Source organism: Pan troglodytes, chromosome 4 (assembly GCF_028858775.2).
Source record: "Pan troglodytes isolate AG18354 chromosome 4, NHGRI_mPanTro3-v2.0_pri, whole genome shotgun sequence".
Taxonomy (NCBI): Eukaryota; Metazoa; Chordata; class Mammalia; order Primates; family Hominidae; genus Pan; species Pan troglodytes.
Genome location: NC_072402.2, coordinates 168,880,908 through 168,906,610, shown reverse-complemented (window position 1 = coordinate 168,906,610; position 25,703 = coordinate 168,880,908). Strand labels below are relative to the sequence as shown.

General features: G+C 38.8%; 1 protein-coding gene across 9 annotated transcripts in view; it reads right to left on the bottom strand.

Annotated features, from left to right (window-relative positions):
• Positions 1–25,703, bottom strand: part of RANBP17 (RAN binding protein 17) — a 442,116-nt gene that overhangs the window by 51,827 nt on the left and 364,586 nt on the right. For all 9 annotated transcript variants that reach the window (XR_010157416.1, XM_001152068.6, XM_054684768.2 and 6 more), the window contains 2 exons: positions 6,970–7,184; positions 5,290–5,428 (listed from right to left, as the gene is read on the bottom strand). Coding sequence is in view for 8 of the 9 variants with exons in the window: in XM_001152068.6 (XP_001152068.2) it covers positions 5,290–5,428; positions 6,970–7,184 (354 nt within the window). In the remaining variant the exon portion in view is untranslated. The remainder of the gene's footprint in view (positions 1–5,289; positions 5,429–6,969; positions 7,185–25,703) is intronic.

Below are 25,703 nucleotides of genomic sequence, written 5' to 3'. Positions count from 1 at the left end.
CTGAGATTACAGGCGTGAGCGAACGCGCCCAGCCTTCCTGTGAGTTCTTTATAGGACTCTAGTCTTCTCTTCTAGATGTTCTATTCGAGGTATAAGATTATCTATTCATAATTTTGGTTCTTCTTTTGGGAGAGGGCAGATGTCTGATGTCTTCAGTCAGCCATCCTGACTTATTCTTTTTCCACCACCCCATTTTAATTCTTTGTTTAGCGCATATAATGACTTGATTTTTTTGGCATGTGTATTTGTTTGTTCAATTATTGCTTATCTCTTCCGACTAGAATGCAAGCTTTCATGTGAGCAGGAATCTTATCTGTCTTGTTCCCTTCAGTACTGCCAAGCTTTAGAAAGGTACTTGGTACATAGTATATGCACAACTGATAATTACTGAATGAAGGAGTTCAGAGCCATTAGTAACAGCAGCTTTTTGAAGACACTGTGCTTGGTGTCTGTGCATAAGAGTTGCGGGTTGGGGTGGGCAGAGAATGGATGGATGATTAAAAAGATAGCATGAAATTAAAAATGCTAATGAATGAAATTAACTAAAATTTTTTGTATCATTTTTGGAATATTCGGCAAGTCATCACTCTATCACTGATTCAACTTTTCTGTACCCCCTTATTTTTTCCATCAAGGCAACAATAGAAATTAAACCTGCCTGTAGTCCAAACAATACCAATAAATTCCTCTTTTTAAAATATATCATTGTTGGGAAAGGAAAAATTCAAGTAGTTACTTTCAACATTCTAAATAGTCCCCTTTCTTGATGACACAGGGCCCAAATTCACCTGCCAGAGTTATCCAGTGGTTACAATGTGAATTTGCAACAATACAAGAGGCTGAAGATAAACCACCAATATGTACAAAGAAAATCATCTCTACCAGGCCTCTAGCTGTCAAAGCTGTGACCTTTATCAGGTAGATCTAGCAGGGTACTGTGGTGAGGAAGAAGGGGTTTTAGAGTTTGAATGATTCCTAGGTCATTCACTTATTAGTTTTATGATCTTAGGCAAATTGTTTCACCTCTCTGAGCCACAGCTTACCTCATCTGTATAATGAAAATAATATCTAATTAATGCATTCAGTAAATATTTATTGAACACTTACTATAATGCTAGGAGCTGGAAATAGTGAGTAAGACACTGTTCCTGCCCTTCAGAAGCTTACAACCAAGTAGAATATAAGAATAAAGAGTGCTCTTAGAGTACCTAACCAGCTTTTGGTATACAAATGGTTCTGAGAATGAAGAGAGTCAAGTATCCACATGAAACACCTATGACAGCAGCAGGCACACCGCATGTGCCCATGGTCACACAAGTAGTAAGTGGTAGTGCTGGGACTTAAATCCAAGTTCAGTATTCCCTTCGTAATGCCACTTTGTCAAGATGCCCTTGAAAGTCTGTTAAAATGCAGATTCTAAGTCTTAACAAGATCACATGTTGAAAATAACATAGCTAACTGAAACTAATTCAAAATCTTCAAGTATTACTATGATGTAAGATAAAAGAATGTCCAGCCAAACTGTAATAATAGAAGACAGAATTTCTTCTTATTCCATGAAGAATTAACTGCTATGAGAATTTGCCCTCCTGCCAAACAACTAGAAAACAGGACAAATTATACGAAACAATGGTTTTCAATTATTGTACAACAAGCAGTACAGGATCATTAAACCAGAGAGGAGGAAAACAATTGCTCAAGTTTACTGCCCAGAGCAGTTTCCAGATTGCAGGCTAGTAAAGGGAAAACCCAAACAAAGCCAAACAGGCTCACTGAGTTGGAGAATAAAAGGTTGAAATCTGGGAAGGCTAAAGCAGCTAAAACTTGTAGTACAGAGTACCAGAGTGTGGGACCTACATAAGAGAGTTCTACAGCTCTCCAAGGGAGTCCTCTCCAGTGTTTGTCTGAACAGTGACTTATAAAAGTATGAGAAAAGGCCGGGCGCGATGGCTCACACCTGTAATCCCAGCACTTTCGGAGGCTGAGGTGGGTGGATCACTTGAGGTCAGGAGTTTGAGACCAGCCTGACCAACAAGGTGAAACCCTGTCTCTACTAAAAATACAAAAAAATTAGCTGGGCGTGGTGGCACATGCCTGTAATCCCAGGTACTTGGGAGGCTGAGGTAGAAGAATTGTTTGAACCCAGGAGGCGGAGGTTGCAGTGAGCCGAGATCATGCCACTGCACTCCAGCCTGGGCGATGGAGCGAGACTCCATCTCAAAAAAAAAAAAAAAGTATGAGAAGAAACTCCCAAGGCTGGGTAAAGAACCACTGAAAAGCAATAGGCCAAATAATTCCTGAAGATTACAAGCTGGAAGTCATTTGTGGAGGAACTTCATAACACACGGAGCACTGGAATGTCATAAGGTTAACACTTTAGTGGTGGGGCCCAGTTACTCCAAAATAAGAGTTGCCATCCAATCTCAAATGAGTCAAACTGATCCAAAAGTTATTCAACTGCAGGATAGAATAAAATCCACATAAAAAAAATCAAAATTGGCTGGGTGCAGTGGCTCATGCCTATAATCTCAGCACTTTGGGAGGCTGAGGCAAGAGGATCATCCAAGGTCGGGAGTTCGAGACTAGCCTGACCAACATGGAGAAACCCCGTCTCTACTAAAAAAACAAAATTAGCTGGGTGTGGTGGTGCATGCCTGTAATCCCAGCTACTCGGGAGGCTGAGGCAGGAGAAACACTTGAACCCGGGAGACAGAGGTTGCAGTGGGCTGAGATTGTGCTGTTGCACTCCAGCCTGGGCAACAAGAGCGAAGCTCTGTCTCCAAAAAATAAAAACCAAAATCTAGCACAGAAATAAAATTCAATATGTAAAATTCATGATGTCTGGCACACATTCAAAAATACCAAGTTATATTAAGAATGAAAAAAACATGACCCATAAGGAGAAAAATCCATAGGAACAGATCCAGAAATCACATCAGTAGACAAGGACCTTAAAACAGCTATTAAAAATCTTTTTTTTTTGGAGACAGAGTCTCGCTCTGTTGCCCAGGCTGGAGTGCAGTGGCATGATCTTGACTCACTGCAAGCTCCGCCTCCCAGGTGCACGCCATTCTCCTGCTTCAGCCTCCTGGGTAGCTGGGACTACAGGTGCCCGCTACCAAGCCCGGCTAATTTTGTTTTTGTATTTTTAGTACAGACGGGGTTTCACTGTGTTAGCCAGGATGGTCTCAATCTCCTGACCTCGTGATCCGCCCAGCTTGGCCTCCCAAAGTGCTGGGATTACAGGCGTGAGCCACCGCGCCTGGCCTATTATAAATCTTATACATATGATCAATGTTAAAAAAACATAAACCTGATGAGGGGAAAATGGAAAATATTTAAAAATTCAATATTAAAATATTGAAGTCCAGGCATGGGGGTTCATGCCTGTAATCCCAGTGATTTGGGAGGCCGAGGTGGGTGTATCGCTTGAGGTCATGAGTTCAAGACCAGCCTGGCCAACATGGCAAAACCCTATCTCTACTAAAAATATAAAAATTAGCTGGGTATGATGGCGCAAGCCTGTAATCTCAGCTACTCGGGAGGCTGAGGCACAATAATTGCTTGAACCTGGGAGGTGGAGGATGCAGTAAGATGAGATTGCATCACTGCACTCCAGCCTGGGCAACAGAGTCAGACTCTGTCTAAAAATAAATAAATAAATAAAAAATAATCTAGAGAATAAAAATATAATGTCTAAAATGAAAACAAATACAGTTCCTTTTTTTTTTTTTTGAGATGGAGTTTCATTCGTTGCCCAGGCTGGAGTGCAGTGGTGCGATCTTGGCTTATTGCATCCTCAGTGATTCTCCTGCCTTGGCCTCCCGAGTAGCTGGGACTACAGGCGCACACCACCACACCTGGCTAATTTTTTGTATTTTCAGTAGAGACAGGGTTTCACCATGTTGGCCAACCTAAACTTGAACTCCTGACCTCAGGTGATCCACCTGCCTTGGCCTCCCCAAATGCTAGAATTACAGGCATGAGCCACCGTGCCCAGCTAAAATCTTTTAATATTTTTTTTGAGACAGAATTTCATTCTTGTTGCCCAGGCTGAGTGCAATGTTGCAGTCTCGGCTCACTGCAACCTCTGCCTCCTGGGTGCATCTGGGTGCATGTGATTCTCCTGCCTCAGCCTCCTGAGTAGTTGGGATTATATGCACCCACCATCATGCCTGGCTAATTTTTTTTGTATTTTTAATAGAGATGGGGCTTCACCATGTTGGCCAGGCTGGTCTTGAACTCCTGATCTCAGGTGATCCACCCACCTCAGCCTCCCAAAGTGCTGGGATTACAGGCTGAGCCACCGCGCCCAGCCCCAAATACAGTATTAATAGAATATTAGGTATCACAGAAGAAAAGATTAGTCAACTTGAAGATTCTACTTCACACCCACTATCATGGCTAAGATGAAAAAGATGTTAATAATGTTAGTGAGTATACAGAGCAACTGGAATCCTCATATACTGTTGGTGACAGCAAAATGCTGTCACTGTCACTCTGGGAAACAGTTTGTTAGTTTCTTATAATGTTAAAAATACACTTAGCATATAACCTAGAAATCCCACTTCTAGGTATGTACCCAAGAGAAATAAAAAAAATTTACCTACATAAATACTTGTATAGGAATGTTCATAATAGCTGTATTCAAAATAGTCAAATAATGAAAGTAACCCAAATGTCCATCAGCTGGTGAATAAACAAACTAATAATACATACAATGGAATAATACTCAGCAATAGAAAGGAATAAACTAATTGATTTTCAAAATAACATGAATGAATCTCAAAGTCACTATGCTAAATGAAAGAAGCCAGACGCAAATAACTTCATATTATACAATTCCACTTGAATGTAATTCTGGAAAAGAAAACTATTGTGAGGAAAGCATTAGTTTCCTGGGGTGAGAGGTAGGGGGAAGGGATTGATTAGAAGGAGGAAAAAAAGGAGCTTTTTGTGGTGATAAAAATGTGCTACATATTGGTCGCGGTGGTTATGTTTGTGTACATGTACACATTTGTACAAGGACTCACTGAACTATCCACTTAAAGTCACTGAATTTTATTGTATGTAAATTATACCTCAGTAAAGCTGATTAAAACATAACTGACTATGTATCAAAATATGAAGAAATACATTTTTCCCACTTGCAAGTAATAATTATAATCTTTCAGTTTGGGTTCCCAATATCTTTTCCCCCTTTGTAGGATGATAGTCTCAATAATCACATACATTAAAAGCCCATAATCAAGTTTTTCCTATGGAAACAATGTCCTCTATGATCCTTACCAAGAGTAGTGAGTCCCTCTGAGATAGATGTGAGAACATACATGAGTACAGGAGGCTCTAAGTTGATGATGAAGCTCATATGGTCCTGAGTGAGACATTCCAGGAGTGGATAATAAGACTGGCTCAGTTTCCGGTATTGCTACAACACAGAGATATACTAAATGTCAAGCCACAGAGAAGAAAAATACATGTTACAGTCCAGTGAAAATTGTCATTTATAATACTGGAAATTGTAAACTTATTTAAACACAAGGTCAATAAATATATAGAGCAAATGACATAATGAGTCCCAATCCAGCATTTAAAGGGGTTCTGATAGGAATCTCTTGATCTCTTTACCTTATATGGTTAGCACTTAAAAGTAAAATCCCTGCAGTACGATATTTAGAAGACTGTGTGAATTATTTTTCTGGATTGGAATACTGTAACACTGAACAGTGCTTAACAGTCGCTAGGAAACCTTTTTTTTGTTGGTTTTTTAAACACAAAGACATTTGCTGTTATAATGGGATTTGGCACCATAGTCTGTTGTATTAATATAATGCTAATCCATCTAACTAAATAATAATTTGGTAAAGGGCTTAATATTTACCATACACTACAGGCAAAAGATAAGTGCATGAGAAAGATACCTGAAAAATCTCAAATGCAATCCAAACCAGTATCAAAGAAACACACTTGTAAGATAAATTAGAGAAGCTGGGCATGGAGGTTCATGCTGGTAATTCCAGCTACTTGGGAGGCTGAGGCAGGAGAATTGCTTAAGCCCAGGAGTCTAAGAACAGGCTGGGAAACACAGCAAGACCCTGCCTCTAAAAAAAAAAAAAAAAAAAAAAAAAGAGAAACCAGAGGAGCATTTCTTAAAGTGATCTTAAGACCAACTCAATAGGAATCACTTGGGGTGCTTGTTAAAAACGCAGTTTCCTGATCCCCACTTCAGACTCACAAAATGACAAGCTCTAGTGTAGGCTCTGAAATGTACATTTTTAACACACGTTAAAGAGAGTCTTATGCACCTTCAAGTTGGAGAATTACTGAGTTGAAGGTTTGTTTGACTATTAGAATAAAAAAATTAGAGAAAAATTCTTGGAACCATACCAGTTGTCTTGGTGGACTTTAACTGTAGTGAAGTAACTCTTTGATGAGGTGATTTTAACATATGGCTGATTTGACTCAAGTTTCTACTCTGTAATTTCTGTCTAACAGACATATCCTTCAATGATCATTCCATTCTACTACAAGGAAGTCCTCTCTTTGGCTTGAGATGCAGCCATTCCAAGATTAGTTTATAAAGGTGGAAGATGATGCACTAGTCCACTAGGAGATCAAGAAGCATTTCTTACACAGGTTGACTAACAAAGGCCTTCCAGATTTTACTTGTAACCTTGAGTGGGAGCAGGTGGGAAAGCCTGAACTAAGCCTAAGCATGATTTGGCTATGTTACTCAAGTAATTAGTGCTACTACATTGGGCACATATTGGTTTCTATATAATCAGGCAGAGATGCTAAAAAAAAAAAGCCACTATAGTTTTCCAAATTCTGTAAGTTAGATCAAGTATGCTGTCTTAAAACATAAAATGTTCTAGGCTAACTCCCTGGGCTTCATTATAACACTTCCAGGCCTGTGGTGGTGTTACTTCACATTTCATACAAACACTCCCATGATGCATGATTGCTTACTAGCAAGTCACTGTGGGACACTGACAGCAGCATTTTGACAAAAGCCTGGAGTACATTGTCAAAATGGTTGTCCCCATACAACTTGAAGACGCCAAAGCTGACATAATTTCCACACAAGGCAGACTTGAGAGCTGAATAGCAGATGGAGATGCCCTTGAGTTTCATTGGATAAATCTGATCTTTTGAGAGGCTCCCAAGGGACAGGATCTGATTACCTGTTTTAGGATAAAAGCAGAAAGTGACATAAGTAGATGTCATTCAAAGCAGTTATGGGACACACTATTTAACATTTTTACTTTACTGCTAATGTTCACTTCCTCCCAGCATATTTTTAAGAATTTTTTTTATTCATTGTAATAAAAAATATAAATACATATGGCAGTTTACCTGGAAGTACAAAAGGCCCAAGGAAAAATCAATATCCTTATATTGGAAAAGCTCTATATTTTTATCTGCATGGTGATTACACAGATGTATACATAGATATGTAAAATTTCATTAAGTTGTACTCTTAAGACTATTCATTTTACTCTATGTGTTATCCTGTCAGTAAAAAATTTTTAAAAAGTAGGATAAAACTAAGTCAAGAGAAAAAGATAACCTGACTGAGATGTAAATTACCCTAAATTCTCGGCAAATTTTTAACCTTTTATACGAATTTGATCTTGAGTTACTTCATTTTTAGGAGCCTCACAGGTTTGGTATATGAATTCAATGAAATAACACACACAGAAGTTCTTGGTGCAGTGTACAGTAAATATTACTTCCTTTTTCTTCTTAGATCCTTCTTCAGAAGATCTCAAGAGATGATTGTTTTAAAAATTGTACTTAAATTCTGTGTTGACCATCAGAAGACAAAGAAATGTTTGTATGATCACCCTAAAATCTTCTGTAGTAGTTAGCATTTACAATCAATAATTTCTGTTTCTGAAATGTGTGCTAGTAAGTATGTTACTAGGCAATACTTGATAATGTTTTAAAAAAATATAAAGTAATATATGTTTCTTACCTCTGCTTTTTCCTGGTCAAATGAGTATTGCTTCTAAAATTGAAACTAAATTCAATTTACAAAATTTAGAAGTATAATATAGTGGCTTACACTGTGTCAACTTAGCTAACAAGAATTAAGTTTCTTAGAATCCACTTCCCTTTATGGTTGTGGGCTAGAATTGGCCAAAAGAGACATTTGTGTGAGATTTGGATGCTGGGAGTGGAGTAGCTGCCATGACTTTCTAAAGGTTGCTGTGGTTAGAGGTGGTAAGAGTAACAGGTAGAAATGCTGCTCGGTTTCACTTTGTCCTTGTTCTTCCTTGTCCTGTTTGTGTCTAGAACTACCAGCCCTGCTGACCAATATCTCCAAGCCCACCACCTAACAGGTGGTAGCACACTTACAGAAGCAATAGCTATGCAGAGGCAACAGCCTTCTACTGACTTCTATACCATAACACCAGCTACCTTCTCACCCCTAATCCTTTCATAGTTCCACTCTAGCACCTAAATGTGCCTGGTTTCTAGATTTCCCTGCAAATTCCAACTTGTCTATGCCATTATTTCAGGAGGGCTGATCAGTGATTTTTTTCCCCTGAACCTCCAACTCCCCACTTTGGCCCTATTTCCCCATCTTTGCCTAAGATTGTATAAGGTCTAATTTCTAAAATAAGTTATCCATTCCAAAAGTATTATCATGCTTGTTTTTCCTGGTTTGAAGCTTGACTGACATATATATATTATGGTAATCACATGTGTACTAAGAGGTTAAGAAGGACCAATACTTCTAGCAGAGCATAAAACAGGACCAGCGCAGGGTAAAGGTTCCCTCTTCTTGATCTGCCTTGATCTGTTCCATGTATGTGGAGCATTTCCATATGCATATTCTCTTCTGTGTAGCCTTAGAAGTCCATATGACTTTGCTTATAATTTATATATCTGAATGACAAAACCACTGTCTAGAAGGCTGAAGCATATCTGGTAATTTACTCAATACCAAATTCTGTACCCTCTTTCATGATATCAATGTAACTTACCTTAGAGAGATAACAATAGTTGCATAAAGATTCAACTCAATATGACAGCATTTATTTAACAGCTACTATGTGTGAGGTGTTAGTATAAACAAATGAATAAAATAAAATCTCTGCCCTGAGGGAGTTCAGTCCGTTGGGGGAAATAGATCTGTAAATAAATAATTCCATACAATGTGACAAATGCCATCAGAGAGGTATGTCAAGATGTTATGTGAACAGAAAAAGAGACTAACTTTCCTTTGGCAGGAGGGCAGGGGGAAAGGCTTCACAGAACAGGCTAAGTTTGAAGGATAACTGAAGTTGCCACATGGACTTGTAAACAGAGGAGTGTACTCTGGGTAGATGAAGTGCAAAGGCATGAAGGTCTAAGAAAGCCAGGTACTTCAGAAAAGAACAGTTCTAAACCACTGTTTTTCTACCTTTGCCTCAAATTCAATTTAAACCAAGGTTAGACATTTTCCCTCCTTCCCTTTCCCAAGAAAGAACAGCACTGTATACCCATGTGATGAAAAGAGCTAGGGTAATTTTGGTAATTTTCACTGGTTTTGTGTTTGTTGGGAAGGCCAGGGTAAAAGTGAGAAAACTTTTGGGGCCTTTTTATGTTGATATCCTTAGAGGGAAAGGAAAGGTCCTATATTCTGTAGCAACAGATGAAATAGGCAGGCCAAGAACTGCCTGATTGGGAAAACAAATCTGTAAAGGACTGCATAATCTATCATCAAGAAATATTATTTAGAATCATAACTGTTATCTCTATGTTAATATTGCAATTTGGCATATATGTCCTGCCTTTTGGACTATGTCAGATACATCTGTATTAACCCATTTATGCCGAAGGTTGCAAATTTTTTTGTGTGAAAAATCAGACCTTGGCGATGACCTTGAGCAGTAGGATACAAATAACTCCCACAAGCTTAGCGTCTTAATAATGAAGACCAGGCATAAATGGGTTAAGACAGTAATTAATATACTATTTTGACCTTGCAACAGTAGAATGATGAATACTTCTGAAATAGGAAACTACCTCATTTTGCTCAAGTGCCTCGGCATTCCATGGTGATAATAAAAGACCATGGAAAAGAAGGCTTGGCCATGTTATCCATTTATTTACTGGAATGCAGCTTTATTCAATATGTATTATTCAGCAATACTTACTGAAATTGTTGATCCTGCCCTCAAAAAGCTGAAAATCTAGGAGTTAGATTCACATTAGTATAAACAAAAGTGACAGGGCTTAGGTTTGCTTTTGATCTTCCTCTCTAGGTATGACATCCCTCCTTGTCCTCCCTGCTCCACTCCACACCTAGAAAGTTCTATTCCTTCCTTGTCAGCATTTCCTTCCTAAGAGGGAGATCTACATTGCACTGATGGACAGCTAGGAGATGATGGCATTGCCAGGTTAGCAGCTACTAAAACCAGTAACAGCTGCTACTTTGGTACTACTGTAGCAGCACACAAATAAATCATACTTTACTGAAATAAAACAGACTTTCAAAGGCTAGAACTAAAAGGAAAAACTCTAATTGTTTCCCACTGAGTACATTTGCCATAATTTGGGGAGGGGAAAAAGATACTGTAACATCCTTAAGCTGGGTAAGATAGATGCTGAGGCTATGTTGGGGCTCAGGGGAAAAGAATACTGTGAATTGAATGGTTAACCTGGCCAAAGGCAATAACGGGGAATGGAGGCACAAGTACTATGGAATTCCCATTCTTACTCTTGTACTTGCTGCAGCAGTATAACAAATCTCATTAAATAATGAGGGAAAACAACTAGGAAATGAGCACAGATAATTCCTGATCTACATAATTTGGCTTATTAGAAATATTTTCCTCATTAATAGCTTAAGAGAACTGCTTGGGGTTCTCCTTCTTCACCTCCACTCTCTGTCCTTCACGGAGAGGACTTTGTTGTTGTTATTAGCTTCCAGCACTCAGAAGTACCCTTCTAGACAACTTTCAAGATGTACTTTTAAAGAGAGATACACATAGGAAGATGTCACATCTCCTGCTCATCTGCGACCGACTCTCAGGTGTATTTTTTTTAAATTATTTTTTCTAAATTATTTTTTCTCCTGAGACCCATCCTTTTTGCTGAGTGACTGACTCCAGGATGTCTTCCTCTTCAGAAGAGACTCCCATTACCCAAAGAAGAATGGCTTTCTTTCACAGGCCTCAGCTGGAGAACTACATAATAAGGTAATATTGTAACAGAAGATAAACATATAGTACAGAAGGTACTGATTTACAGTGTGGGCTTTTGACTCATACTGACCTGGCCTGAATCCTAGATCTTTCCTTACTATCTAAGTATCTGAGCAGATTATTAACTTGTGTACTTCACAGTTTCCTCATCTACAAAATGAGGATAATAACACCTATAATTCACAAGGCTCTTACGTGGAGTAAAGGAGACAGCATATGTAAAGTAGCTGGCACAGTGCTCTATAAATGTAAACTATGACAATACACAGTACTTGGGGCTCAGTTTTTTTTTCCTGTAAGTTCACATTTGGAGGAACTATAGCCCCAAAAAGAGGAGGAGGTGAAGCTGAGTGTGCACGGTATAAAATAATGTCACTTCCCTCTAGTTCTTTTCATTTACACAATTCAAAGTAAGGTCAATACTCTATCATTTGACAGCCTCTTGTGTTTCTTCAATAGAGAATTAGCTGCAGGGGATTACAGTTTTGCTATTTGCTTCCCATTCCACCAATTTGCTACGCCTCAAAATACTTAGAAAAGTGATGCAAGGGATAAGATATACCACCGTAGTATCTTATACCAGGAAAAACTAACAGTATAAACAATGTTATTTCTTGGCTTACAAAGCAATCAATCACATTGATTTACCTTTTCTTTTTCTCTTTTAATCTCTAAAATTTTAAAGTGAATTTGATAGCTAGCTGACAACTGTACAGGCTGAATGTCTTCACTTATCATTGGAAGGAGCAGTTATGCAAAGAGAACTGCAACTTGCTGACATTCCTTTACTTCAGGCCACTCAACCCACTCTTGTCTCTCTGCAAACCAGCAAGGTCTCGGACATAAATGGTGTGGGACAGAATTGAAGCTGCAAAGACTGGAGGGAATATAATATTTCCCTTTCAGATTAAAAAAGATAACACAATGCAGTGTTGATAAGGATTTAGAAAAATAAAAAATTGTTGGGAATATAAAATTAGTATAACCATTCTAGAAGGCAATTTGGTGACACTTATTAAAAATATTTTAAAAAGGCTGGGTGAAATGGCTTGCATCTGTAATCCCAGCACTTTGGGAGGCTGAAGCGGATGGATCACTTGAGTCCAGTAGCTTGAGATCAGCCTGGGCAACATGGCAAAACTCCATCTCTACAAAAAATTAGCCAGGTGTAGTGGCATGCATCATTAGTCCCAGCTACTTGGGAGGCCGAGGTGGGAGGATCACTTGAGCCCAGGAGGCTGAAGCTGCAGTGAGCCATGATCACACCACTGCACTCCAGCCTGGATGACAGTGAGACCCCATCTTGAAAAAATATGTGTGTGTGTGTACATCAATTTCTATATTCTAATACTAATATTCCCTACCATTTATACCTTTCTACTAGCATTTGCACTCACATATACTGTCTTTAGTAAAAGTCAATCCCTCAACATGTCCAACTAGTTCCCATCTCCTCTCTCTTATGTGCTTAAGGACAAGACACCAACAATTTTTGCCCTTCTCTATATGCAATCTTGTTTGTTTGTTTGTTTGCTATTGGCTCATTCTCATCAGAACACAAGTCACACTATTGTCTCTTCCATGAAAAAAAAAAAAAAGACACATGCAAAAACTTCTCTTGGCCTTACTTCCCCTGCTAGATATTGCTCAATTCATTGTCTCCATTTCTTCTCTTCTCATTCTCTTTTATGCCCGCTCCACTCAAAGTGCTCTTTTCAAGGTTACTAGTGACTTCTGGTTGCTAAATGTTAATGGCTGACTCTTAGCCTTCATCTTACTTGACTGACTGGCAGCTTTCGATAGGTCATAGGTGACTACCTCGTCTTCCAAGACACATTCTCTTGATTTTCTTCAGTGTTCGCTCCTTCTCACTCTTCTTTGCCAGTTCCTTCTTCTTTCTTACCTTCCAACATTGGAGTGCACCAGAGCTCAAACCTAAGTCTTCCTCTATATTTACACTCACCCCTAGTTGTAGTAGGTGTGCTGATGAAGCATGCACACTCATTCCTAGTTCTTACCTAGTTCTGCAGCTTTAAATATCTATGAGTCAAAGGACTCCCTAGACCTATTTTCCAAACTCCAGAATCAAAAATCCATATTGGCATTCAACATCTCTACTTGGGTATTAATGGACATCTCAAATTCAACATAACCAAAAGGGAACTTTGGTCCCCCACACCCATCTTAGCCTTCTCCATCTCAGCTGATGGCAACTACTTCTTTCTAGTTGCTTGTGCTCAAATCTCTTGACTACATTTTTTCTGTCCTACCATTCGCCCAATGAATCAAGAAATTTGATTTGTCTTGCTTTCATAATATATCCAGAATCTGACCACTCCCACTGCTATTACTTTGTTCAAAGCCAGTATCAAACTTTGCCTGAATTACTGCAATATTGTCCTATCTGACTTCCCTGCTTATACCTTTAATCCTCTATAGTCTATCCTTAATATAGCAGCCTGAGTAATTTTTTAAAAACTTAGGTCAGGTCATGTCATTCCTGTGCTCAATATGTTCTAGAGGCCCTCTATTTTATTTAGAGTTAAAGTGATGTTAGTGGGCTACAGGCCTTATATGATACTGTTCTTGCTACTACTCTCCCTTTTGTTCAATCTGCTTCAGCTACTGACCTCCTTGCTGCCCTTCAGACAAGCTAGATACGCTCCCGCCCTAAGACTCTACCACTTGCTGTTTCCTCAACCTAGACTGGTCTTCAAGGAATCCACGTGACTAACTCCCTCATTTACTGGAAGTCTTTATTCAAATATCATATTTTCAATGAGACCTACCTTGACCACTCTAATAATGCAACATGTCCCTAAATCCCTGGTACTTAAGATGTGTTTTTTTTTTTTTTTTTTTTTTTTTTTTTTTTTTTACAATAAGGAGTTTAAGGATCACAGCAAAGCTGAGAGAGAGGTACAGCGATTACCATACATCTCCTGCCCCCACACATGCACAGCTTCCCTACTATCAACATCCCCCACTAGAGTGGTGCATTTGTTACAATCTGGACCTATATTGACATATCATTATCAGCCAATGTCATAGTTTACATCAGCGTTCACTGTTGGTGGTGTACCTTTTATGGGTTTGGACAAATGTATAATGAACATGCATCCACCATTATAGTATCACACAGAGTTTCAATGCCCCCAAATCCTCTGCTCTGCCTATTCATCCTTCACTATCCCCTAACCACTGGCAGCCACTGAGCTTTTACTGTCTTCATAGTTTTCCCTTTTCCAGAATGTCACGTAGTTGGGATTATACAGTATGTAAGGCTTTTCAGATTGGCTTCTTTCACTCAGTAAGAGGCATTGCGGTTCCTACATATCTTTTTGTAGTTTTATAGCTTTATTTATTTTTTTTTAGTGCTGAATAACATTCCATTGTCTGGGTGTACTGTTGTTTATTTATCCACTCACCTATTGAAAAAAATCAGTTTTAGCAATTGAGAATAAAGCTGCTATAAGTATCAGTGTGCATGTTTTTGTGTGACCATAAGTTTTCGATGCCTTTGGATAAATACCAAGGGGCATGATTACTGGATCGTACAATGACTGTGTTTAGTTTCATAAGAAGCTGCCAAACTGTCCTCTAAAGTGGCTGCGCCATTCTGCGTTCTACCAGCAGTGAATTAGAGTTTCTGTCGTTTCACTCTCTGGGACTTATATGCCCCCTTATCCTAATCTATTTTCTTTCTTTCTTTCTTTTTTAATAGCACTTATTACCTTCTCTTACTTTTCTAATTTTTTTTATAGAGACGGGGTCTCACAGTGATGCCCAGGTTAGTCTCAAACTCCTGGGCTCAAGCAATCCTGCATCAGCCTCCCAAAGTGCTAGGACTACAGGCATGAGCAGCTGCGCCCAGCCTACCTTCTAATTACTAGTTAATTTCTTTTTTGGTTTGCCCACTGAGGTATCCAAAGAACCTGGAACAGCACCTGCTGTTCTTATTACACATTTGTTGAATGAATGACTGAAACTCACAAAGCTGAATGTACAAAGTTATTGACTGAAGCACCATGTATGATAATGGAAAAGCAGATGTTCAGCTAAAGGCGATTAATAAATTATAGTATGACGATAAAATGGAATATTTTGCAGCTATTTAAAAAGATGAGGTAGATTTATATATGTTAACATAGAACAATGACCATAATATAAATAAAAAACAACAAATTACAGACTAGCAAGTATATTATGATATCGCTTTTGGGAAAATATGTGTATATGTACACATAAAAAGCATAGAAGGGCACATACACTAAACTGTTAATAATGGTTAACTTTGGGTGATGAATGCGGGGGGGGGGGGTTTTCTTTTCCTGTACCAAGTGAAAAATGAAAAATTTAAAGCTTACAGAATTTATTTTGAAATAACATTGCTGGATTTTTTTCCCCCCATGGGTATATTATTTTATAGTTAGAGAAAAGAAAAAAAAAATTATTTTGCCTGAAAAAAGATGAGAAAGAAAGTGATAGGTACAGAAAAACATGATAGAAAAAGACAAGGTAGTACAAGTGGACCCCAGGCTGTATGCTTATGGTGGTTCCATACCTTCCTTAACTTTACAGCATAAGTTGCTGACATAGAAGATGGAATTTCAGCACTGATGTAATTTTGTTTCTGAACTCTCAGAGTAATGTTGTCCAATAATTTAATTACAAATTTAAGTATGATTCACTACCTTTTTTGAATAAAAGATTTTGTATAGGTTATTTTATAAGCATATTAGTAGATATAAAAATCTTAAAAACATTAACTTTTAACCTCAATATTTCAAACTATTTTGAAGTTTCTGTTTTCTTTCAATTGTTGCCACATATATAGAAGTCTAACATTACCTAGAGCATAGGTGAAATTTGAATTCTACCCTTACATGGTATTATTTATATTTCCCATAAGCTAGGTAATCTTAAAAGATAATTTTTAATGGTTGCAATTTATTCCATTGAACTGATATATCCTATGTTATTTCAAGCATTTTGCTATTTGTAGCATTTTGTTTGTATTCCCATTTTTCACTATTATGAATAATGTAACATCAAGGATCTTTAGCTGTAGTTAGCTGTCCTCTATCATTAGATTATTTCCTTTATTAGATCATTTCCAACATTAGAAGAAAAATAGAAATGAGTTTATAAAGGTTATGGACATTTTTATAATTCTAGCTTTTCCATGGAGCCATACCAAGTAACCAAAAAGAAAAAAAAATAAATTCCCAGTATTTAAAGCTTACAGAGTTTATTTTGAAATAATTATGTATTTTTTCTTATTTGTTGAAAGGAATTTCAACTAGACGCACAATTGTTAACTGGTAGCTACCAGCAAAACCTACTTCTAGTCTCTCAGTCAGATGCAACCACTTCTTGAGTGATCTCATGTGCAAACAACAGAATTAGGTATTGGGGAATGTCTTGTCCCAGACTGAATATTAACAAAAAGAAAACTATATTGAAGATGGCAAGGATCCTACGTATAGTCTTAGAGTAGTATTTGGTACAAAACAGTACACAAGATTCTATAAATTCCCAAGAACTGGTATACTTTTCTTTGTGTGATAATATAAATTTTGTAAAATCACATTATCATATAGGAGGGAATCATGTTGAGATAGGAAAGGTAGACATAATTTTATGTCTACTAAGATTGTATGCTAATTTAAATAACAATTCTGGCCAGGCGTGGTGGCTCAAGCCTGTGATCCAAGGACTATGGGAGGCTGAGTGCGGAGGATTGCTTGAGGTAAGGAGTTTTGAGAAAAGCCTGGGCAACATAGTGAGGCCCTATCTCGACTTAAAATTACAAAAAAAAAAAAAAAAAAAAAAAAAAAAAAGCCAGGCATGGTGGTACGTGCCTGTAGTCCCAGCTACTCAGGAAGTTGAGGCAGGAGGATCACCTGAGCCCAGGACTTCGAGGGTTCAGTGAATTATGATCATGACACTGCACTCCAGCCTGGGTGACAGAGTGAGATCTTGTCTCAACAAAAAAACAAAACAAAACCAAAAAAAGCCTAATTCTGTTCCTTTCTCATCTAGCTTTACACCAAATAATTCACCTACCACAACGCTATCAAAGTGGTTTCTCAAAAATGTAAATATGGTCATACCATCCAGTATTTTCCTTAAAGAATGTATATCTTTAAGGATAAAGTTGTAATACTTTTTTTTTTTTTTTTTAACAGAGTCTTGCTCTGTCGCCCAGGCTGGAATGCAAAGGTGCAATTTCAGCTCACTGCAACCTCTGCCTCCCAGGTTCAAGCAATTCTCCTGCCTCAGCCTCCCAGGTAGCTGGGATTACAGGTGCCCGCCACCACACCTGACTAATTTTTTGTATTTTCAGTAGAGATGGGGTTTCGCCATGTTGGCCAGGCTGGTCTCGAACTCCTGACCTCAGGTGATCCACACGCCTCGGCCTTCCAAAGTGCTGGGATTACAGGTGTGAGTCACTGTGCCCAGCCTAAAGTTGTAATTCTTTACTTTGACCCAAAAGTTACTACATAACTAACTGGTCGTCTCTCACTGCCTAAAGCTCCTTAACATTAGCTTTAGTCTTCAGCAATTTTGAAATTCCTTAAGTTTCCTAACCAACCAGGCTGTTCTATATTTATGTGCTTTGTAAAATCTATTCTCTTCTTTAAATGCCCTTCTAAAACTTCTGAGCCTTATTCTTTTCCCTTCAAGAAATATTGCCTTCTCTAAACCCCCAGTTTCAGCTAGAAATCTCTTCTGGGCTCCTATGGCACTCTAAATACTTCTCAAGGATAACACATAGCACAACACATCATAATTCTTTCTTCATTTGTCCGACTCCCCTGCTGGACTTAAGTTCCTTAAGGGAAGAATCTGTAAGATTCTTTTTTTTCTTTTTTTTTGAGACGGAGTTTCGCTGTTGTTGCCCAGGCTGGAGTGCAATGGCACGATCTCTGCTCACTGCAACCTTTGCCTTCAGGGTTCAAGCGATTCTCCTGCCTCAGCCTCCTGAGTAGCTGGGGTTATAGGCATGCACCACCACGCCAGGCTAATTTTGTATTTTTAGTAGAGATGGGGTTTCTCCATGTTGGTCAGGCTGTTCTTGAACTCCCAACCTCAGGTGACCCACTCGCCCTGGCCTCCCAAAGTGCTGGGATTACAGGTGTGAGCCACTGCGCCCAGGTGGATTCTTTTTTTTTTTTTTTCCTTCTGCATCTTATTTATCTTCCTATCTCTCACAGCATCAGAAACGTATTAACAGCAAATGCTCAGCCAGGCGCAGTGGCTCACGCCTGTAATCCTGGCACTTTGGGAGGCCGAGGTGGGCAGATCACTTGAGGTCAGGAGTTTGAGACCAGCCTGGCCAACATGGTGAAACCCCATCTCTACTAAAAATACAAAAATTAGCAAGGCGTGGTGGCGGGCACCTATAATCCCAGTTACTCGGGAGGCTGAGGCAGGAGAATTGCTTGAACCCAGGAGGCAGAGGTTGCAATGAGCTAAGATCGTGCCATTGCACTCCAGCCTGGGCGACAGAGCAAGACTGAAAAAAAAAACAAAACAAAAAAAAACAACAAAAAAGTAAATGCTCAACAAATGTTAGGTGCATGGATGAAGGAATCCACTGAAATCTAAGCATGTGTTCAGCTATCATCCTGAAGGCCTTGCTTTGTAAGCCACCTGATCCTGATTTTGGGATCCCAAGGTGTTGATCATTCCACTGTGTCCACAAGACTTCTGTGAACCTTACTCTGCTACTTTGTTATTATATGCCTTAACCAACTGACAAGATCGAAGACCATATCCATAGTTCCTGGACAATCTATTCTCTCGAGAACTGTTATTTTTTGGTGATATTTTATTAACTCTCTAGTTATTTCAAGACCAATGAATTATTTAGCTATCTTCTTGTAATCATTTATACATAAGTATCATTTATACATAACTATAGGCACACTTTGGAAATATTGTGAGTTCAGTTCCAGACCACTACAATAAAGCAAATATTCCAATACAGTTAGTCACACTTTTTTTTTTTCTGGTTTCTCAGTGCATATAAAAGTTTACACTGTACTGTAGTCTGTTAAGTGTGCAACAACCTTGTTCCTAAAATAATAATGTATATATCATAATTAAAAATGTTTTATTGCTAAAAATTGCTAGCAATCATCTGAGCCTTCAGTGAGTTGTAATCTTTTTCCTGGTGGAAGGCTGGTCTTGATGTTGATAGCTGCTGACTGATCAGGGTAGTGGGCAAAGGTTGAGGTGGCTGTGGCAATTTCTTAAAATAAGACAACAATGAAATCTGCTGCATCAATTGACTTCCTTTCACAAAAGATTTCTCTGTAGCATACAATGCTGTTTGTTAGCATTTGACCCACAGGAGAACTTCTTTAAAAATTGGAGTCAATCCTCTCAAACTCTGCTGCCACTTTATCAACTCAGGTTATGTCATATTTTAAAGCTTTTTGCCACAAGTAGATTCCATCTCAAGACACCACTTTCTTTGGTCATCCAGAAGAAGCAACTCCTCATCCATTCAAGTTTTATCATGAGACTGCAGCAGTTCAGTCACATCTTCAGTCTCCACTTCTAATTATAGGTCTCTTGCTGTTTCAACCACATCTGCAGTTAATTTCTCCCCTGAAGTCTTGAACTCTTCAAAGTCACCCATGAGGGTTGGAATCAACTTCTTCCAAACTCCCGCTAAATATTGATTTTCACCTCCTCCTGTGAATCACAAATGTTCTTGATGGCATCTAGAATAGTGAATCCTTTCTGGAAGGTTTTCAATTTACTTTGCCCAGATCCATCAGAGGAATCACTATCTATGGCAGCTACAGCCTTACAGAATGTATTTCTGATGTAATACGACTTGAAAGTCAAAATTACTCCTTGATCCATGGGCTGCAGAATGCATGTTGTGTTAGCAGACATGAAAACAACATTAATCTCCTTGTACATCTCCATCAGAGCTCCTGGGTGACGAGGTGCACTGTCAGTGAGCGGTAACCTTTTGAAAGGGATCTTTTTCTGAGCAGTAGGCTTCAACAGTGGGCTTAAAGTGGTCAGTAAAGCATGCTGTAAACAGATGTGCCGTCATCCAGTCTTTGTTGCTATATTTCTAGAGCACAGGCAGAGTAGATTTAGCATAATTCTTAAAGGCCCTAGGATTTTCAAAATGGTAAACTGAGCATTGGCTTCAACTTCAAGTCACCGTCAGCATTAACCCCTAACAAGAGAGTCAGTCTGTCCTTTGAAGCCAAGCATTGACTTTACACCTCGCTAGCTGTGAAAGTCCTAGATGGCATCTTCTTCCAATAGCATTTTGTCTCCGTGAAAAATGTTGCTTAGTGTAGCCACCTTCATCAAAATGAATCTTAGCTAGATCTTCATGATAACTCACTGCAGCTTCTCCATCAGCACTTGCTGCTTCACCTTGCACTTTGATGTTATGGAGGTGGCCTTTTTCTGTAAACCTCATGAACCAACCTCTGCTAGCTTCCAACTTTTCTTCTGTAGCCTCCTCACCTCTCTTAGCCTTCATAGAAGTGAACAGAGTTAGAGCCTTGCTCTGGATTAGGCTTTGCCTTAAGGGAATATTATGACTGGTTTGATCTCAGACTACTAAAACCTTCTCCATGTCAGCAATAAGGTTGTTTCACTTTTTTATCATTTGTGTGTTTGCTAGTGTAGAATTTTTAATTTCTTTCAAGAGCTTTTCCTTTGCATTCACCACTTGGCTGTTTGGTGCAAGAGGCCTAGCTTTTGACCTGTCTCAGCATTTGACATGCCTTCTTCGCTAAGCTTAATCATTTCTAGCTTTTGATTTAAAGTGAGACATGTACAACTCTTCCTTTCACTTGAATACTTGTAGGCCATTGTAGGGTTATTCATTGGCCTGATTTCAATATTGCTGTGTCAGAGAATAGGGAGGGGGGAGGAGAAGGGAAGAGATGGGGAATGGCCAAAGCAGAGCAGTCAGAATACACATTTATTAATATGACTCAGAGACACAAAGAAATCATATGCTGGCACTGATATACTTGCTCCATGAAGGGTTGCTGCAAACCTTCAATTTATAAAAAACACAGTATCTGCAAAGTACAACAAAAAGAAGTATGCCTGTATACAATCTTAATCTTCCATTCTTACAACACTTCTAATAGTACATGCAAGTGATTTTCAGCCTCTTTTTAAAAAAAAGTCCTAACAGGTGATAGCTTTTACGAACAAGTCTAGTGTAACTACATAGCTGGGTGGTTCTGGTCAAGGTGGCAAAGTGGTCCTCTTTCCCCCTTTTTCTGGAGGGCTGCTGTGGCACTTTCACAGGCCTCTACAGCTCTGCAAAACCAAGGGTGAAAACCAATGGCCTATTACCTAGGTGGTGACGAATAACAGTGGCTTGTATACCACTTTACAAATTCAATTTATGCATATTAAGTTATACCTTACATACACCCAGAGCATATACTGCTTAAAAGAATCCTGATGTAAATTCTTATGATAGTGAATAATCACAGCTTGTACTATCCATTTTTAAAGTTTAGAATCTTTATATATTGCGTTCTTAAATCAGGTACCTAAGGAAAGAATGAAGGCAGTTCTATTTTGGCCAGTCTTATGAAAACAATCATTATTTCTCCCTTCTGTGCACTCTTCAACCAACAGATGTCACTAAAGATACCAGGACCCAGAGGCAAAGAGAAGGAAAGATTAGACAAATGGAAATTGAACATAAAAATCATCCAGTTCTTAAAACTGAGAAGTAGGTTTCCAAAGTAATAACATTTATTACACTGCATGCAACATTTTAACCAAAAATTTAAGAAAGAAATTTCTTTTATTAAGTTGCTCAGGCTGAACGGATCGTAGCACTAAGTTTTGAAATACATGTTCTTGAAGCAATTTAAAACTCATTAGAAATAATAGGCTTGGGCTAGTAGAAAATGTGGTAAAATTTAATCCTCATCCAAATGTTACCTGGGCTGTACAAACAGGAAATTGTTTTGTGCTACTGTGGCTAACCTCATTGCTGACCCTGAGCTGTAACGGCAAGAGGAGCTGAGAGCTGAAGCAAAATTAAAAACTTACATCAAAGTATATCATGACAGACTGTAGATAAATAAAACAGCATATCAAAAGTATTATTTTCCTGCCAGTCTCACAGAGCAGTGAGGCGGAGGTATTTCACAAAATACATAACAAGTCAGTTGCATTTGGAAATGCTTCCTTCCCTCTCTGCACCGCCCTGATCATAACCAAAAACTGCTCATGAGAGGTGATCAGAGAAGAACCCAGTGAGGATGGAAACAGAAGGGATCATAGAATGTTCTGGCCTCTTTCCTCCACTGGCTTCCCTTTCCTTCACCTCGGCTTACCAAAGAGACAAACAGTGCTGGCTCTTCTGTGCCCTCCCAGTCACTCTTTCCCTCATCTTCTAGACTCCTGAATGGCAACTACATGATCTTCCTCCAATGTGTATATTAGAATTTCCAGAGGTAAAAGCCTGGGTAATAAAACATTACAGAAGGTAAAGACAGACAAATCGGATGGCTGATGTGGACCAGCAAGAGAATTAGTAGAGGTTAAGAAACATTTTTCTATTATTCTATGTAAAGTGCATGTATCAAAGTCACTGTCAAAGTCACTGGTGACCCAGTTGAAGGACATTTTTTTCACTGAAACTTTGATTTCCTTTAAGTTTTGAGATAGAAATCACCATACTTTAAAGAACAGTGCTTCATCATAAATATCCATGGTAAAATCTTACTTTGGCAACTCCCAAGAGGCAGTAAAGAATATGAAAAGACCACTGTCAGTATGACTGAATGAAATTCCAATTCAGCTACTTGCTAGCTATGTAATATTTGGCAATTTTTTTTAACCTCTATGAGCTTCAATTTCTTCACAACAGTAATCACAGTCGTTAACTAGTCTAAGGGCTTTCCATACATTCCCTAACTGAATTCTCACAACCATGTCTTTGAGGCATGAAGTATTTTCTCTAACAAGAAACTGAAGCAAGAGAGGCTTACAACTTAACCAAGGTCATATTAACTAGTGAGTAGCATATAATACCTACCTTGAGGATTCAACAGGGTAATGTATGGTAAATGGTCTAATATAGGACTATAAAAGCTTATAACAAAGTGAAAGCTACCGATACTATTAGTCTAAATTGAGGAGCAGAGCCTTACTCTAATCTCGTCTTTCTTCCGTGTAAGAAAACTCCTTACTGGCTTTTCTTTGCAAGAATGCTCTGAACGTTTTGTCTCTTCCCCCACTCCACTTCACTTCTCCTATCCCTTCATTTCCTTTCTCTTCTGTCTCCTCTTCCTCCTCCTCCGATATACTCCTCACATAGTTATTTTTCTCAACTTTTGCTGCAATGCCTTTTTCTATGTCAGACAACCCAACAGAGAACAGAACAACTTTTGAAGCCCATAGATTTGGCATTATTCTGTGAGAATCCTTTTGGTGTCACTTACTGGACATACATTCTGTCCTAGAAAGTCAGTGACACTGGAAGAGGAAGCTCACTTCCCTTAACAGCCCTAGTGCAACAGTAAATAAACCCTAAAGGAAAAAATATATTTAGTGAAAAGAAAGATCCAGAAAAAGGGGTAGGAATGACACAATTGTGACTGGTAACAGGAATCTAACATATGCGTAGTTAAAGTTCTACTGATTACTAAGAGATTCTTATACATATATGCTGTTTATTTCCTTTAAATAAGAGAGGAAATAAAAACTAATCACTGGCTACAGGCAGAGGAAGCAGGGCAGTGTGGTCCAAACAGGAAACACTGCTGAGCAAAACAATGATGTGGGTTGTTGAACCCCTGTCCAAAGAAGGCTGGCTTGGTGAGTATAAGAGAAAGGCTTTGGAAGGAGAGGCATAAACAGCGAGTAACTATTCCATGTTACCTCCTGTGCCAGGCCTTTTACCAGAATAGCTCAATTAGCCTTCTTAATCCCAACTAGGCAGGTAAGTCAGTAGGTATTTAGTAGTCCTAATTTTATACAAAAGAAAACTAGCCACAAAGAGGTATATATAGTATTTTAGCTGAAGGTCATGAAGTCGATAAGTATTGGTAACAGGATTAGTACTGAGATCTTGTAAATCTGAAAACTGTGCTTTTTCTAATATACCATGCTGTTTTTGAAAAAAGGTCCAGACACATATCTTATATGATAAAACATGGAACGGAATTAGATATACACAAAAAGTATGGCAAATTGTATTTAGAATATTTTTTAAAGGGGTCCATTTTTACCTCTAAGAGGCAAAGCATTTCCACTTTATATGATTTTATTTTTATTTTATTTTTTGAGACGGAGTTTCACTCTTGTTGCCCAGGCTGGAGTGCAATGGTGCGATACTGGCTCACTGCAACCTCTGCCTCCCGGGTTCAAACGATCCTCCTGCCTCAGCCTCCTGAGTAGCTGGGATTACAGGTGCCCGCCACCACGCCTGGCTAATTTTTTGTATTTTTGGTAGAGATGGGGTTTCACCATGTTAGCCAGGATGGTCTCGAACTCCTGGCCGCAAGTGATCCGCCCGCCCTGGCCTCCCAAAGTGCTGGGATTACAGGCATAAACCACTGTGCCCAGCCCACTTTATATGATTTTAATGTGTCTATTTTCAAACAGGATATAAAAGTTGTGGCAATGTAGTTACTGGTACAGATGAAAATAAGAGAGTACAAGTTTACTGTCCTATACAGGTGCTTTCTCTAGTTTTTACACATGAAAAAATCTCAAATTCTACAAATCAGATGTGCAATTAAAATGAAGTATTTTTAATGGAGGCCTACAATGTATACAGCTCAGATCCCCAGAATGTGTTCTGAAATGAGGTAAAAACAACTTAAAACACCCATTTTTTTCTTTTTAAAATAGGCTTTTACTTTAAAAAAAGTGACAAGGCTTCTATTGGTTGTTCTTACATACATACACAAACACATACAGAATTAAAATAAAGAGATTTTACAAAATTTTGTACAATTTGTTTCTGGGTACCCAAATATGAGAATCACGGCTGGGTGCAGCGGCTCATGCCTGTAATCCCATTACTTTGGGAGGCTGAGGTGGGTGGATCACTTGAGGTGAGGAGTTCAAGACCAGCCTGGCCAACAAGGTGAAACCCCATCTCTACTAAAAATACAACAATTAGCCAGGCGTGGTGGCGTGCCTATAACCACAGCTACTCGGGAAGCTGAGGTGGGAGGATCACCTGAGCCTGGGATGTGGATGTTGCAGTGAGCTCTGAGATCGTGCCACTGCACTGTCCAGTCTGGGTGTCAGAGTGAGACTCCGTCTCAAAAAAAAAAGAATAACAGGCAACTTTACAGACTAAATTTACTTAACAGTTTGCTGTAGATTTGGGAAAGAACAGAGAGGGAAAAAAAGGACACAGGGAAACATTCCTCAAGGAGAAGTGCATTGCACAGAGCCCAGCTCAGTTGACATTCAGTCACTGTGTGCCAAATTAGATTACAGAGGATTTTTATCCATCCCATC